The 16,035-nt window shown below is 35.8% G+C and overlaps 1 protein-coding gene across 1 annotated transcript in view; it reads left to right on the forward strand.

Moving 5' to 3' along the window:
- MFSD14B (major facilitator superfamily domain containing 14B) overlaps positions 1-16,035 on the forward strand; it is an 87,989-nt gene that overhangs the window by 36,627 nt on the left and 35,327 nt on the right. Inside the window, exons 2-5 of the mRNA XM_043975409.1 lie at positions 211-306; positions 1,524-1,586; positions 7,482-7,609; positions 8,864-8,978. Of these exons, the coding sequence (XP_043831344.1) occupies positions 211-306; positions 1,524-1,586; positions 7,482-7,609; positions 8,864-8,978 (402 nt within the window). The remainder of the gene's footprint in view (positions 1-210; positions 307-1,523; positions 1,587-7,481; positions 7,610-8,863; positions 8,979-16,035) is intronic.

The raw sequence follows: 16,035 nt of genomic DNA on the forward strand, positions 1-16,035 counted from the left end.
GTGTGATCCAGGGCAAGTCATTTAACCTGTTTGCCTCAGATTCTTCATCTGGGTGGTACCTTCCTGGGTGTTTTGAGAATAAAATGAGATAATATTTGTAAGGGGTTTAGCACGGTGCCTTGTACTCTTTCAAAACCTGCCACGTTTTGGAAAGTCATGTCTCATTTGGCCACAATTTTTTCATATTTTATTTTCTTTTTTTTTTTTTAGCAACAAGGTATTGGCCATCCCAGTGTGTACCACGCAGTTGTCGTCATCTTCCTTGAGTTCTTTGCTTGGGGTCTGCTTACAACTCCTATGCTCGTAGTAAGTAGCGTGTGTGTGTGTGTGTGTGTGTATTGTATATGTATTTGGGTTTATGTGAGAGAGAGGGACAGGAAGCCTCTGATGGACTGCAAGCACTTTGCTTGGGAATAGCTGTTGCCAGTGATTTTAAATCTTATGACATAGAAGCTACCATGAGGTAGCTTCGATTATTTTCCTTCTAAAACCTTCAGCAGAAATTGAGTTACCCTCATGAAGTTCTTATGGTTCCCCTTGTTACAATGGTAACTTAACTGCTTGTATGTACCAGCTCTTTATATAGTGGCACCATTCCTTAACCTCCAGGACATAGTGATTCAGGCCTATGGCCTCCAGTCCTGTAGTTAATACAGCCCTAGTTTTGGGCAAACTTCAGCCCCTACCTTAAGGAGACTCATTCTAATAGCTTCTCAGATCTAGATAAAAAACCTTAGTTGGATCTGAATGGCCTAATGGGGTTGGGAAATGACCAGATAAGGTAGAGACTTGCAGGGAAGTCCCAAATTTTGGTGGGGCGATAGGACTTTTATTGTTCTAGCCTTGTATATTCTGGTATAATTTTACTAATACTCTCATAGGCTACATTAGTTATCTTGTCCAGTGTTTCAAAAGCAATACCCAGAGCTCCTTATAGGAAAGAGCATCATCACCCTGTAGTCACCTAACTTAGAGTCAGTAAGATTCCTCTTCCCATCATCCTTAGAATACCTGTTTGCCCAGATAGTTGCCACGGCTGTCTTAATCTTCCCCTCAGACTTCAACAGTTGATCTGCCTGAACAGGTATTCTGGGAAGTGTGACAGGGGAGAGTTAAAGGATTACCTTTCTGCAGTGATGAGATAACATAAATATTGGATTGGACCTGACCTTCATGGTTGTGTGACTGGCTGCATTCAGCAATTCCATACATGTATGTTCTAATTGAAAACTTTTGGATCTAGTTGACAAAATTAAATAGTACCTGATGTGACCAAAGTCAGGGACTTTGTGAACAGTGAAAAACAAAGAGGTCTCTTTATTTAGCTAAATGCTGATGGGTTTGGGTGTCTACAAGGAAGAGGGTATGTTTGAAGATAATGGCAAAAAAAATCCCACAACAAAACAACTTGTGGCAAAATTTTTCTGTATTTCCCTGGAAAGAAAGTTTCTTTTCATTCCTTTTAGTTTGCATTTATGCCTGTGATGTAGTTTATTTGACTGTCTTCCTCTTTTTTTGGGCAGGTCCTACATGAAACATTTCCTCAACATACTTTCCTCATGAATGGTCTCATTCAGGGTGTGAAGGTAAAAAAAGATTGTTTGTGTGGGTTGAATAAGGATTGAAGTTAGAATTCTAAATAAGACCCCTAGGGTATTGAGGTAATACTTGGGGAGATAACTAATGTTTCATCTGGAGATCTAGGTTTAGGTTCTGAAAACAAAGTCACTCCATTTATCATTAAGTTTAATAACATCTGAAAACAACAGCTTGAACCTGCTGTCATTTTAATAACTTTTCATGAACATTTGCTTGGTAATTTGCAAAGGGTTTCCAAATTATAGGAGTTTTTAGTTTTTTCCTCCCACAATCTGGGAAGCTGGGTAAATGTTATTACCCTTTACCTACTCATGGAATCTTAGGCAAAGAGGGAATAAGCAGCTTACCACATCGAATGGAACCTTTTGGTAAAGCTGAATGAGAATCAAAGTATTCAGGATCGTTAACTTAGCATTTAGTCTTGTCTACTGTATCTTACCCATCTCACCCTAAAACACCACTGCAGTAAATCAACGGGCATCTTTAGCAATGCTTAATAGTTGCACTTTACAGATTTCCCACAGGGGAGTGTCATTTGGGATTTGCCATTTGCTTCTCTGGCAAGCTGTGACCTGTGCACGTTTTTGTGGTATACCTCACAGGCCTCATCTACCATAGAAACGAACCTTGTGTAAAGATATTTTCCACTCTGAAGCTGGGGAGCATACAGTTTTATTGGGGGTAAAATGATTGTATGTGAGATTGTTGGATAATAGTGTAAAATAGAATGAGATAAGGCAGAAGTTGATTGGCACTGTGCTTGGGGGCTCAGAAGCGAGAAGGGGAAAGGAATTGGTGTGGACTGGAGTTGTAGAAAGTGGTGTAGTGGAAGTGGGACATGGTTTGGCTGCTGAGCAGTGGAAAGGGTTTGGATTGAGAAAGGGAGGGAAAGAAGGTGGCATAGAGGTAGGGATGAACATGGTATGGGAAGGGTACAATAAATTGACTGGCTTAACTGGAGGGACGTGTTTTTGGGGACAAAACGGGGAAAGGGTTTTATGTCGACATCCAGATCACACTAAATCCTATCCCAAGGAGCTCATGTGGCTTACAGTCTTCTTCTCCACCCCATCCTTGCCTTCAGAGCTTTAATATTCCTTTTGACATCCCTTTGAACACCCTGGCATTGCCCAGAAATGTGCCATCTCCATGGTCTTCAATTTGGAAATACCCTTCTCTTTGGATCCTTCTTTGTTTTTGAATCCTTTATTGCTTCTCTCCTTCTTCTTCGTCCTTCACAACATCCTACTTTGGCCTCTTCCACTTTCTTTCCCCTTTTATGGTCTTGACCCCATCCTTCAGTCCACACTCTGCCCATCATCAACATGGGTAGCCTTTGTCATCTTCATTCTTAAATGTTTGTTTTAAAAGAAGAATGATCATAATCTCTTTAAGGAAAAAATCCTAAAGATGAGAAAAATTTTGTTCCTTTAGGACCTTCTTTAAAAAGTAAGCATAGGGGTGGCTAGGTGGTGCAGTGGATAAAAGCACTGGCCCTGGATTCAGGAGTACCTGAGTTCAAATCCGACCTCAGATACTTGGCACTTACTAGCTGTGTGACCCTGGGCAAGTCACTTAACCCCCATTGCCCGGCAAAAAACAAAACAAAAAAAACCAAACTAAACTAAAAAGTAAGCATAGAGGGGTGGCTAGGTGGCGCAGTGGATAGAGCACTGGCCCTGGAGTCAGGAGTGCCCTAGTTCAAAATCTGGCCTCAGACAGTAATCACTAGCTGTGTGACCCTGGGCAAGTCACTTAACCCTTACTGTCCCACCAAAAAAAAAAAAAGCAAGCATAGTGTCTTTTCTAGAGGCAGCAAGGTAGCCTGTTTTATAGAGTGTTGAACTTTTTGGATAGAATGATGAACTTTAGAGTTAGGAAGATCTGAGTTCAAATCCTGTTTTAGATACTTTATAACACTGGGTTAGGTATTAAACCTCTCTGAGCCATAATTTCCTTGCTGTAAAATGGGAATAAAAATAACACCTCCCTTCCTAGGTGGTTGTGGGTATCAAATGAGATAACCTCTGTAAAGCTATATAAATGTTAGCTATTATTATTATTATTATTGTTGTTGTTTCCTGGTGTAGGGAGGGGTCTGATCTAGTACTTTTTTTTTTTTTTTTGAGGTGGTTGGGGTTGGGTGATTTTGTCCAGGGTCACATAGCTCGTAACTGTTTGAGGCCAGATTTGAACTTGGGTCCTCTTGATTCCAAGGCCGGTTTTCTATCCACTGCACCACCTAGCTACCCTAATCCAATTATTTTTTGATGTGGGGTTGAAGGCAATCTGGTCTGGTGAGTATGCTCTGGAATGTTCACACTAATTACCAAAATTGTAGTCCATACCCCGAGTCATTCTGGGGGAAATTTCTGCCTTTGGGCTCCCTTCCTCACTCTCAATCTCAAATTACAAATTTTTAGACTTAGGCAAAATCACTGTTAATGGACATATAAATTAATAGCAGTATCAAGTCACACAAAAACAAAGACAAACATTCAAATACCTGTCCAGTAAAGGGGGGTTTCTGAAGAAAGGGATTGAGATTTAAACTCTTAGAAAAGTAGGAAGAATTCTGGAGAGCAATTTGGAATTATGCCCAAAGGGTGATAAAGCTGTGCATACCCTTTGACCCAGCAATACCACTTTTGGGTCTTTTTCCCAAAGAAATCATGGAAAGGGGAAAGGGACCCACATGTACAAAAATATTTATAGCTGCTCTTTACGTGGTGGCAAGGAATTGGAAGTTGAGGGGGTGCCCATCAATTGGGGAATGGCTGGACAAGTTGTGGTATATGAATACAATGGAATACTATTGTGCTGTAAGAAATGATGAGCAGGAGGAGTTCAGAGAAACCTGGAGGGTCTTGCGTGAGCTGATGATGAGTGAGATGAGCAGAACCAGAAGAACATTGTACACAGTATCATCAACATTGAGTGTTGACCTACTGTGGATGGACTATATTCTTCTCACCAATGCAGTGGTACAGAAGAGTTCCAGGGAACTCATGATAGAAGAGGATCTCCAAATTCAAGGAAAAAAAAAAAAAAAAGAACTGTGGAGTATAGATGCTGAATGAACCATACTATTTCTTTTGTTTTTGATGCTGTTGTTTTTTTCTATTTTGAGGTTTTTCATCATTGCTCTGATTTTTTCTCTTATAACATGACTAATGCAGAAATAGGATTAATGTTATTGTGTGTGTGTGTGTGTGTGTGTGTATATATATATATATATATATATATATATATATATATATATATATATATATAAATAACCTATATCAGATTACCTGCTGTCTAGGGGAGGGGGGGAGGGAGGGAGAAAAATCTGAAATTGTAAAGCTTGTATAAACAAAAGATGAGAACTATCTTTACATGTAACGGAAAAAAATAAAATACTTTATTAAATTAAAAAAAAAAGAAAGGTAGGAAGAAGAACAGAGCTTTTAACTGGCCTTAATTTCATTCTCACCCACCAGTTTAGTTGGTTTGCATTCCACTCAGGCATCTGTAGTCTTTCCTTTGGCTTTCCAGTCTGTGGTCATCTGCTTGTGTCGTACTTTTGCTTTCTCTAGCAGACTCCAAAACAAACAAAACAAAAGTCTCCTTAATAATTTTGGACAGTTTAGCTCCAAGATTCTCAGTCTTCCCAGGAAAGCCCTAATGTTTTTGTTACCCCAAACCTCAGCCAGCTGTAATTCTCAATCTTTTTAGATAACTGCTCAGAGTATTTTCTCTTATACTCCTGGACCAAGAGAGCTTCTCTTCTCTCCCCACCCCCCCAATGATTTTCTTTCCCAAGGATTTATCTGCCTTCCAGCCTCAGACAAATTTCCTTTCTTGACAGTTATGATTTAACAGTTGCCTACTTCCCTTAATTGCTTCTTTTCTGGGATTGTTTAAAATAAATTAAGCCAAATTGTAAAAGATTGGTAGACAGTACTGCCTCATAATGAATTTATATCTAGTAGTCATCTTTATGGTGTTTGTGACCATCTCTATAAAAATTGGGCATCAGTTCCTTGGCCAGGAAAATTATCCTGTGGAAAAATCAAATTGAATTTTCATTATGTTGACTTATAGTGTTTTTTCTACGCACCAAAGATTGAGGTTTGTGTATATTTTTGTTATTTAAATTCTTTTTCTTACCAGAGATTATGTAGGCTGTTATCTGTTTTATCAAGTGAGGACAGTACATTTTCCTATGAACAAAGTTTTTCAGTTCAGTTTGAGAAATGAAAGTGAAAGATTTGCTATAAAACACTGTAATGAGGCAAAAAAAGAAAACTCTGCCTGTAAAAAAGTTCAGATTTCAGTTTGATAATGCATAATGATAAAGTCCTTATGACTTAATGTGAGTTAGTCAGAGGGTGTGTTTTGTTTCTCTTTCTCTAAAAATGAAACTTGAGCAAGTGGCGATTGACATTTTGTTTTTGCTCTTCCCCAAGGCTGCTCCCCATCTTTCAAATTAATTCATAAAATTCATAACTAGTGTTGGAAGAAAGAATAGATGGAATGGAAAAAATGTTTCTTAAGTTCCACATGCAAAGTATTGATCTAGGCACATGTTGGGATATGGATAGAAAACTTAGACCATCTCTCTTCTTTAGGACCTCATTTTCTAACTGGGGGAGACAACATACCAGTGTTACTTTTGGCCTAATGGTTGGATTTTGAGGGACTAGATGACTATAGTGTGTATTTGCCAATCTCCCTCTTCTCTCCATCTTCCTGGTAGTCCTTTGAGACACAATGACTTCAGTAAGCTCTGTCCAGTGAAATGGTAAATGTGAGGAGGCCATATTTGCTACTAGACTGATAATTATTTCCAGGCTAAGCATCTTTTGTACATTTTAGTCCTAGGAATAACAGTTAATTCTCACTCTAAGAATTCCTTATGAAAATTTCTTCTTTCTTTGACTGATAGAAATCCCTTAAGATTAGTTTGTGTTGTTTGGTATATCAGGATCATTTGGGAACCAAAATTTATATATTGTGAAACTTGATTGTGTCAGTTCCCTTTTGCTCATTGTCTCCGGTGGAGAGGGAACCTAGAATGGGAACTCTACTTCTTTCTCAAACTTTTGCAATTGTTGGAGCCATGTTATCATTATGTATTCTAAGTAGAAACAGACTTTTCTTCCGATTGTAACTGTTTGAGCAATGATCACTGGAGTGACTTTGATCGAGGTCACCTCTTCTTCTTCCTCCATGTCTTTGTGTTTTCTGTCTTCCTTTGATAGTAACTCTCAGGCCATTAGGAATTGAAATGTAGTATAAATCCATCTAGGCTTCTTATTGTCTCCATTCATACAACCCAGATGGGAACTATTGTTTATCTTGATTTCTGCTTAGTACATAGAGGTCCCCCTGATTTTTCCTTTTTCACCCTTCTCTGCTCTGCATCCTTTCTACCTTCTTTCCTGATATATACCCTCTTTCTGATTCCATAGTATGTTTAGACACATTTTCTTGTTAATACATAGTAAACAAATGTTTATTAACTTTGCTCCATTTATATTGAGAGGATTAATGTTCTTGCTTTTGACATACAGATATCTTTAGATGTGATTTTAACTGTAAATGAATATAGTATTTTTCAGTCTTAATAGGATTTGAAGATTGAAATAGATGTGGTTTCACAATAAACTTTAATAAATTCTTTTGTTCAATCAAAAATATAAGGAAGATCTGGTCTTTGCTTAAAACAATTTCTAATTGAAATATGAAGAGAGGCTGAAGGGGCTTACTTCACATGATTTTGTTAGGGACACATAAACTTAAAACTCATAAAAGGAAATAAAAGATTTTAAATGATATTAGATCCAAAGTACAAAGACTATGTAACATTCACTTTTGTTTCTTTCCCCTTTTTTTAGGGACTTTTATCCTTTCTGAGTGCCCCCCTTATAGGTGCTCTGTCTGATGTATGGGGAAGAAAACCTTTTCTTCTAGTTACAGTTTTCTTCACATGTTTCCCAATTCCATTAATGAGAATAAGCCCATGGTAAGTGATACTGACTTTCTCAGGTGGCTTGACCTTTTTGGGTTCTTTGGAGACTGAGTATAATTAGATGATCAGAGATTTAGAATTTGAAGGGACCTAAAGGCCACCTGGTCCAATCCCTTCATTTAACAGATGAGGCTCATGGAGGTTAAGTGACTTGCCTAATACCTCACCTTTGTGAGTGTTACAAGGCAGGATATTTCATCCTATTTGTGATTGAAGTCCTACTCATGTTTCTGTCCTGTTTGAATCTTGGATCAAATGAGATAATAACTGTATAGTACTTAGCACAGTACCTGGTTTGTAGTAAGCAGAAAAGGTTAGTTATTATTAATGATGATTATTAATTATTGTAAGCAGTGTGCAAACAAGTTGCGAGATAGCTGTTTTTAGAGTCAAGATGAATACTTTAAAATTTTAAAATAACTCCTGTGACTTTGATGCTATTTCTGTTTTAAAAAGCACCTTCAGTTCTTGTAATTTGTAGCAGATATTCAATTTTTTTCCTTTGTGAAAAGACTCGTGTTTTGCACAGTATAAATCTCATGCTAATGAAATCTCAGATCCTTTAAATAAATCTCATGCCAGTATTTAAGTGTTTAAATTTACTTTGTAGCCATAAGATTTTTTTATATCTATCTGCTTTTTTCCAATTAACTATATTACTATATTTTTATTTATTTATATTTACTAATTTAAATTTATATTTACTATATTGCTATACTTGTTTCCTATTTAATGGAAGTAACCTAATGGATACCTCTATACAGTTAGGCTTCCAGACTTTGATAAATTAATGCTTTTAAGAATTTTCTGCTCTGAAAAATGATTTGGATGTAGAAATAATCTACATTTTAAGCTATAAGATTACTAACCTTTCTTAATTATCAATCTGAATTTTAATAACTATTTTGTACTTTGTCAAGAAAATGATTTCATTTTTATGAGTGAGGAATGTTGATGTTTATGCCCTAGAGGGAGAGAGTTAAGAATTTTATTTCTGTTAACTAAGTTGATGATAAATCATCTCATAATCAGTGGTAAAAAGAATTTGTGAATATTAGATGTGAAAATTATAACCAAAGACATGATGCTTATAAATGGATATATATATATATATATATATATATATATATATATAATATGTATATTACACACACACTTTTGATAATAAAGTAACATGTGATAAAGTTAGGGTTTTACATTGTTTACAAAGCAGTCTTTATTTTTAACTTTATATTTTTTTCTTTGTAGGTGGTACTTTGCTATGATTTCTGTCTCGGGAGTTTTTTCAGTTACCTTCTCTGTAATATTTGCATATGTAGCTGATATTACTCAAGAGCATGAGAGAAGTACAGCCTATGGATTGGTAAGCTATCAGATGGACCTTTTGTTTTGCAATCAGTAAATTGCTTTGTCGGTGGTACTGAAAATTAATGCTATATCAGTTTCAAAATTATGAGTGAATATTAATTAAAGAATTAATTACAAAGGAGATTGTTAGAGTGTTAGGAGAACACTTGCCGAAAGAAAGAGCAGCCAGTTAGTGTTAGAAAGTTAGAGCCTCCCATTTCTTTATTTGTTCTGTTTTAAAGTATAAAAAGCTGATTTGGGGGCAGGTCATAAGGGAATTTTTTTGGTGAGGCAATTGGGGTTAAGTGACTTGCCCAGGGTCACACAGCTAGTGTCTGAGGTTGGATTTGAACTCAGGTCCTCCTGAATCCAGGGCCAGTGCTCTATCCATTGCACCACCTAGCTGTCTCTCATAAGGGAATTTTTAAAGAAAAGAACTTGTGAGGTGACCCTTTTTTTGCGGGGGAGGTTAGAGAAAGAGAATCAGTGGGAATTTAGTTATATTGCTGTAGAATAGACGAGGATAATCAACTATGGGGTAGGGGGAGAAGCAGCAGACTTATAATTGAGTAGATTTGGGGTTAAAGCCCTGGCTTGTTCTCTTTTTCACTTTGATCAAATCACTCCAACTTTCTGTCTCATCTCTAAACTGGGTAATAAAGTATCTCACAGGGTTGTTGTTGTCACCTTAAAGTGCTGTTGAAATATGCATGATGATGATGGTGGTGATTGTGGCGGTTATAATGAAGAAAGTTTTATAAACTCTTTTGTTAATTTAACTTGGTTAGGCAATGCTAACTTTGTTTATACATCTTTACATTCCTTCAAAGTGAATAACTTTTGTATTATGTTACATTATGAAATTTTCAGTTAATTTAAAACTGTATTAGAGATTGAAACTATATTGCAGAGATAACAAGCATGCGGTAGATGATTAAGATTCAAAAAGATTTTGGCTGTTTAGAACTTGAGGACAAATCTAGTATAGTAGGATTTAATAGAGATAAATATATACATATGTAGATATAAATAGATGATCTTATGCATGAATTTTAAATATCAGCTTTACAAATATAAAATAGAGAAAGACAGCTAGTCAGCATTTTGGCTAAAAAAGATGAAGGGGTTTTAGTGGATTCCATAATTAGTCAGCAATATGCCTTAGGAGCCAAGAAAGTCAGTCAGTCAGCATTTAGTAAGCATCTAGTATATACCTGGGTCAGAGTCAGAAAAATATAAATGTTCTACCTACTTTGCTTTTTTTTTTTTTTTGTGAGGCACTTGGGGTTAAGTGACTTGCCTAGGGTCACACAGCTAGTAAGTGTTAAATGTCTGAGGCCGGATTTGAACTCAGGTACTCCTGAATCCAGGGCTGGTGCTCTATCCACTGCGCCATCTAGCTGCCCCCTACTTTGCTTTTGACAAACTATATCTGGAATATCTTGTTCAGTTTACACATGCCTGATTTTAAGAAGGACATTGATTAGCTAGAGAATATTCAGGACAAGCCAACCAGGATAATGAGGGGTCTTGAGAGTATGTCATATGGACCATTTGAAGGAACTAGGGACATTTAGCATGGAAAAGGGAAGACTTGATGGGAAATATGATAACTTTTTGAGTATTTAGTGTGCTAGTAGATGGAAGAGGGATTTGCTTTGCTTAACATGGTCTAAGAGCAAAGGTTCTTTCTTTTCTTTTCTTTAAAAAAAATAATATATATATATATATATATATATTTTTTTTTTTTTTAGTGAGGCATTTGGGGTTAAGTGACTTGCCCAAGCTCACACAGCCAGCAAGTGTTAAGTGTCTGAGGCCGGATTTGAACTCAGGTCCTCCTGACTCCAGGGCCGGTGCTCTATCCACTGTGCTACCTAGCTGCCCCCTTTTTTTTTTAAATTAAAATTTTTTTTTTGGTGGTGTAATGAGGGTTAAATGACTTGTCCAGGGTCACACAGCTAGTAAGTGTCAAGTGGCTGAGGCTGGATTTGAATCCAGGGCTGGTGCTCTATCTACTGTGCCACCTAGCTTCCCCCAAGAGCAAAGGTTCTTCACCTATTTTTGGATACTGGACTCATTTGGCAGTCTGTGAAGCCTATGACCTTTTCTCAACAATGCTTTTTTTTTTTTTTGGTGAGGCAATTGGGGTTAAGTGACTTGCCCAGGGTCACACAGCTAGTAAGTGTTAAGTGTCTGAGGCCAGATTTGAACTAAGGTCCTCCTGAATCCAGGGCCGGTGCTCTATTTACTGGTGCTCTATTTACTGGTGCTCTATTTACTGGTGCTCTATTTACTGGTGCTCTATTTACTGGTGCTCTATTTACTGGTGCTCTATTTACTGCGCCACCTAGCTGCCCCAACAATGCTTTTTAAATCTACAAAATAAGATAAATAAGATTTCAAAGGACCAGTTGCATTGAAATACAGTTATTAAAATTAAAACAAAATTTCATGGACTTAGAGTTTGAACTTTTATCCTAGAAGGTAGAAGTAGGAGTAATGGGGGAAAATTTCAGTTGGGTAGATTTAGCCTTTCTAACCATTAGAACTGATGAAAAGTAGAATGAACTGCCCAGGAGGTTGTAGTTTTTTCCTCTCTGGGGTTCTTTAAAGTGAAGGCCTGATGAGTACTTATTGAATATCTGGTAGAAAGTATTCTTTTTCAGGTACTGAATGGGGTAGATAGCCTCTCAGGTTTGTAAGACCTGTGAAATTTAAGGAATTCAGAGCCAAGCCCTGAGCTATCATTTTGTTAAACCTTGTTTAGCACACCTGCTACAATTCTAGCTTTTTTTGGATAAGGATATAGTAAGAAACCTTGGTTGTGCTGCATTTTGTACTCTAGTAGTTAGTTACATATTATGCACAAAAACCTCATTCATGAATAAACAGCTTTAAAAATCTCAAGCACATGATTTCTCAGTAAGCAAAATGCTTTTGTTATTAATTCAGTGAATGAATTACTGCACCCAGCCCCTTTTACCGACTGAGATCTTGATTGATGACTTGACCTTTTTGTGCTTTTGTTTCCGGTCTTATAAATGGTAATAAGAGTGCTTCCTACTTGTGTATACTGCTGAGGAATGTGAGGCTTGAAAGGTCATTTGTCTCTTACTTTATTGAGACAGTCATGAATTCTTGCCTGAGGTTTTAGGAGCATCATGAGCCCTGTTAAATAAAGAAATATTAAATATGAATGCTGAAAAGTATGACCATTATTCTGCCAAACATTTGCCTTGTAGACAATGTTCTATTGTAGCATCTGGGAATTGCATATCCATCCATAAAGCCAATTGTTAATGTACATGTTCAGCTAATGGGGATTTTTCACCAGATAAGAGGAATATCAGGACGCGGTGATTGTTTAGTTAGAACGAACTATATTTGTGTCAATTCAAAAGATTCACATTTATTAAGGAAGGAACTTTATATGTATATTTTTTAAAGGTAAATTTTTTACATTCTTATAGTATTTTTTGGGGGAGATTTGATACATTTTTATGGCCTATCTCAAAAGATGAGGGAAATATGTAGAAATATTTATAAAGGAATATATGTTTGCACATTTTAATGTTCCATATAGATTTATGGTAATAGCAACCATCTGGAAGAAAGCCATCAACCTAGAAGTAAATGGGAAAAGAATTTTAAGGAAAATAGCTTTTGGCAAAGCCCAGGAGAGTAAATTAAGATGTGGAGACCCAGAGAAGAATTTAAAATTGTGAGTAAACTTAAGTGTGAATATTTGGTTTCTCCTTAGGTAATCTCAGGATAGGAAATAAGAAAGGGTAGAGAGTGACTGGAAGCAAAAATATTTGTAGATAAAATTTAGTGTCGGGGCAAACAGTCTTATTTCCCTATAGTTCTAAAAAGCAACCATTACAGTATGCTCCAAAATTGTTCATAATAAAGACGTTGTACATGGGGAAACAGGAAAGGATGGGGAGAGGGGAAAGGGAGATTTAAGAGAAAGATTTGGGTTGGGGAAGGAATAGACACAGGCAAAAGAAACATCACTTGTAGAGGGTAGATCTTGAAGTAGTGATGAAAAGGAAATAAAGAATGTTGTAAGAATCAGTATTTGGGATTAGATGAAGAGAAGGGCAGTGGAATGGGAGCACACCACATCAAATATAGGTTGTTTATGTTCATCTTTTTTTCTTTTTCATCTTTTTTTGCTAAGAGAATGGTGGGAGTTGAAGAGAAAAAAAAGAAGTATTGAGTATGATGGAGACAAATACATTTAACCATGTAAATGTTATGAATGTAAATGGGATGCACTCATCCATAAAACAGAAGAGCGTAGCAAAATGAATAAAAACCCCCAGAATATAAAAATATTTTATTGACTAAAAATGTACTTACACTGCAGAGATTTACACAGAATCAAAACTAGAGGCTGGAACAGAATTTATGATGTCTAAGACTAGCAAAAAAAAAAAAAAAGCAAGTATAACAATCATGATCTCAGAGAAAGACCTGTAAAAGTAGATATGGTTAAAAGAGCTTTGTGAGGAAAATACATATTGCTTAAAGGCATTACAAAAATGAAATAATGGTATTTAACATACGCACCTAATGACAAAATATCTACTTGAAGGAAAATTAATTGATTTGCAGAGAGAAATAGATGGCAAATCTGTAATGGGTGAGGACCTCAGTGTGTTCCTTTGGAGACCTAGAGAAATATAAAAATAAAAGAGATATAGGAAAGAAGTTAAGGATCTTAACAGAATTTTAGAAAAATGATAGATTTCTGGGAATGGAAAGGAATACACAGATTCACCGCTGTATATGGCAAAGATTGAATATGCTAAGGCATTAAAAAATCCTCATAAACAAATATAGAAAAGCAGAAATATTAAACGCGTCCTTTACTTTAAAATACAATGAAATTATACTCAATAAAAGGCATTTGAAAAAAGGATGCAAACTTGAATGAGGACTAAATAATTGTATCCTAAAGAACCTGATGGATGAGAGAATAGATTATAGAAATAAAAGATAATTTCATCAAAGAAAATGATACAATTGAAACAACTTCCAGAATTTTGGGGATGTAGCCAAAGCAATCCTTGGGAAAAATTATTTCTCTGAGCACTTTCATCAAGAAGGGGGAGAAAGGACTATTCAGTGAATCAGGCAAGCAACTTAATTAAAAAACAAGCTATAAAGTCAACATTCAGAAAAATGTAACTGAAGAAAAATGGAAATTTTTAAAAGCAAAATTGAAAAAATCCATAATGAAATAAGACCAAAAGTTTTCTTTGGAGGAGGGGGCAGGGGAGAAATCTCATAAAATAGATATTGTTTGCTGATCTTACTTGTTTTTTAAAAGGAAAGCTGCTATTAAAAGTGACAAAGGAGAATTCATAACACAGGAAGAGGAATTAAGGGAAATTATTAGAAACGTTTGTACATTTTTATGCCAACGAAAAAAAATGGCTCGCTGTTTGTAAGGATATAAAATATCAATATGAACAGAATGAGAAATAGAATTTAAATATCATAGTTTCAGAAAAAAGAAGTTGAACCCAGCTATAAATGAAGGAGCCATAAGTGAAAGAGAAGGGGGAGGGTAATGTGAGTGGTGGTGGGCAAGGGGGGACCAAGTGCTGATGGATTTACAAGTGAATTTTATCGAGTAATCAAAAATTTAATGCTCATATAAATTGCAAAAATAGGAAGAGATCCTACCAGATTTTTCCTATGAAACTAATAAGGTCTTGATACCCAAACCATGGAGAAACAAAGCAGAAATAGAAAACAGTAAACCACTCTAATGAAGACTGACATTAAAAATGTTGAAAAGAACATATTTAAAACATATTTAACATAATTAAAAGCTTATACATTTGTGACCAGGATAGATTTTTTTTTTACCAAGAATGTAGGATTGATTCAATATTAGAAAAATGATAAACGTAATAACTATGTTAATGAAAACCCCATGATTATATTAGTAAATTCCTCAAAACTTTACATATAACACAGTAGCCATTTTTGTTTAAAAAAATTAGAAAGCATAAGAATAAATTGGCCTTTTGTTGATATTGTAATTGGTATATTGAAAACCAAGAGGTAGCCTGATCTTTAACAGAGAAATTCTAGAGGACTTTTCAGTAAGATTTGGGGTAAAATCTAATTTTTAAAAATATCAAACATTGCCACCTATTCTTTTGATATATAATTACAGCTATAGAAGTAAGATGCAGAAAAGAAATAGATTAAGCATTGGCAAAGAGGAAACAATTACCTTTTTACAGATGAAATGGTAGTCTACGTTGAGAATTCTACTGATTTAACTAAGAATTAATTGAAATAATTTCAGAGGAGTAGCAGGATATAAAATATACTCACACAAACAATCAACCTTTCTGGGTATTAACAACAAAACCTTGCTGGAAGCTATGGGAAAGGAAATTTCATTCAAAATAACTATAGAATATATAAAATATTGGGAGTCCACCTACTAACACGTATGTAAAAATTATATGAGTGCAGCTATATCTTTGTACACAGTCAGAAAGGTACTTGACTCATACAGGGTCACCAACTCTTTAGATGCCCAGGAGAAATGAAGCAGTCTCCAATACTCTGTTTCTTTCATGTGTACTATGAAATTTTAAGGAGGATTTCATTTTACTGTATTCTTTTACGCTAAAAAATCCCAGTTGGCACTGCTCCTAAGGATCTTCTTGAACTTGAAATCTGTTTTATGTGTACATAAATTGGATTTCAAAATATGAATTTCAGTTGACCTGTACTCATTACAGAAGTTATCCTCTCAGGGAAAATGATTCATCAAGTGTGCAGTATCATTACAGTAGTAAGCCTGGTTACTTTGACAGCTTGTCATTTACTAATGAATACATCTTGCAAAAAGAAAGGAAAGGTTATAAGAGCAACTAAGGCCTTTCAATTACTACTTTTCTAAGTCTAATAATTAACTCTTTCTTCTCCATTATGAATCAAAAGTTCTGGCCTTATTATGTCACTATGCTGCAACATTCCAGGGTCTTCATCTTTTTCTTTATCTTCATTTTCCTTTTTTGTGTACTGAAGTACAG

The sequence above is a fragment of the Dromiciops gliroides genome, chromosome 1 (assembly GCF_019393635.1).
Source record: "Dromiciops gliroides isolate mDroGli1 chromosome 1, mDroGli1.pri, whole genome shotgun sequence".
Taxonomy (NCBI): Eukaryota; Metazoa; Chordata; class Mammalia; order Microbiotheria; family Microbiotheriidae; genus Dromiciops; species Dromiciops gliroides.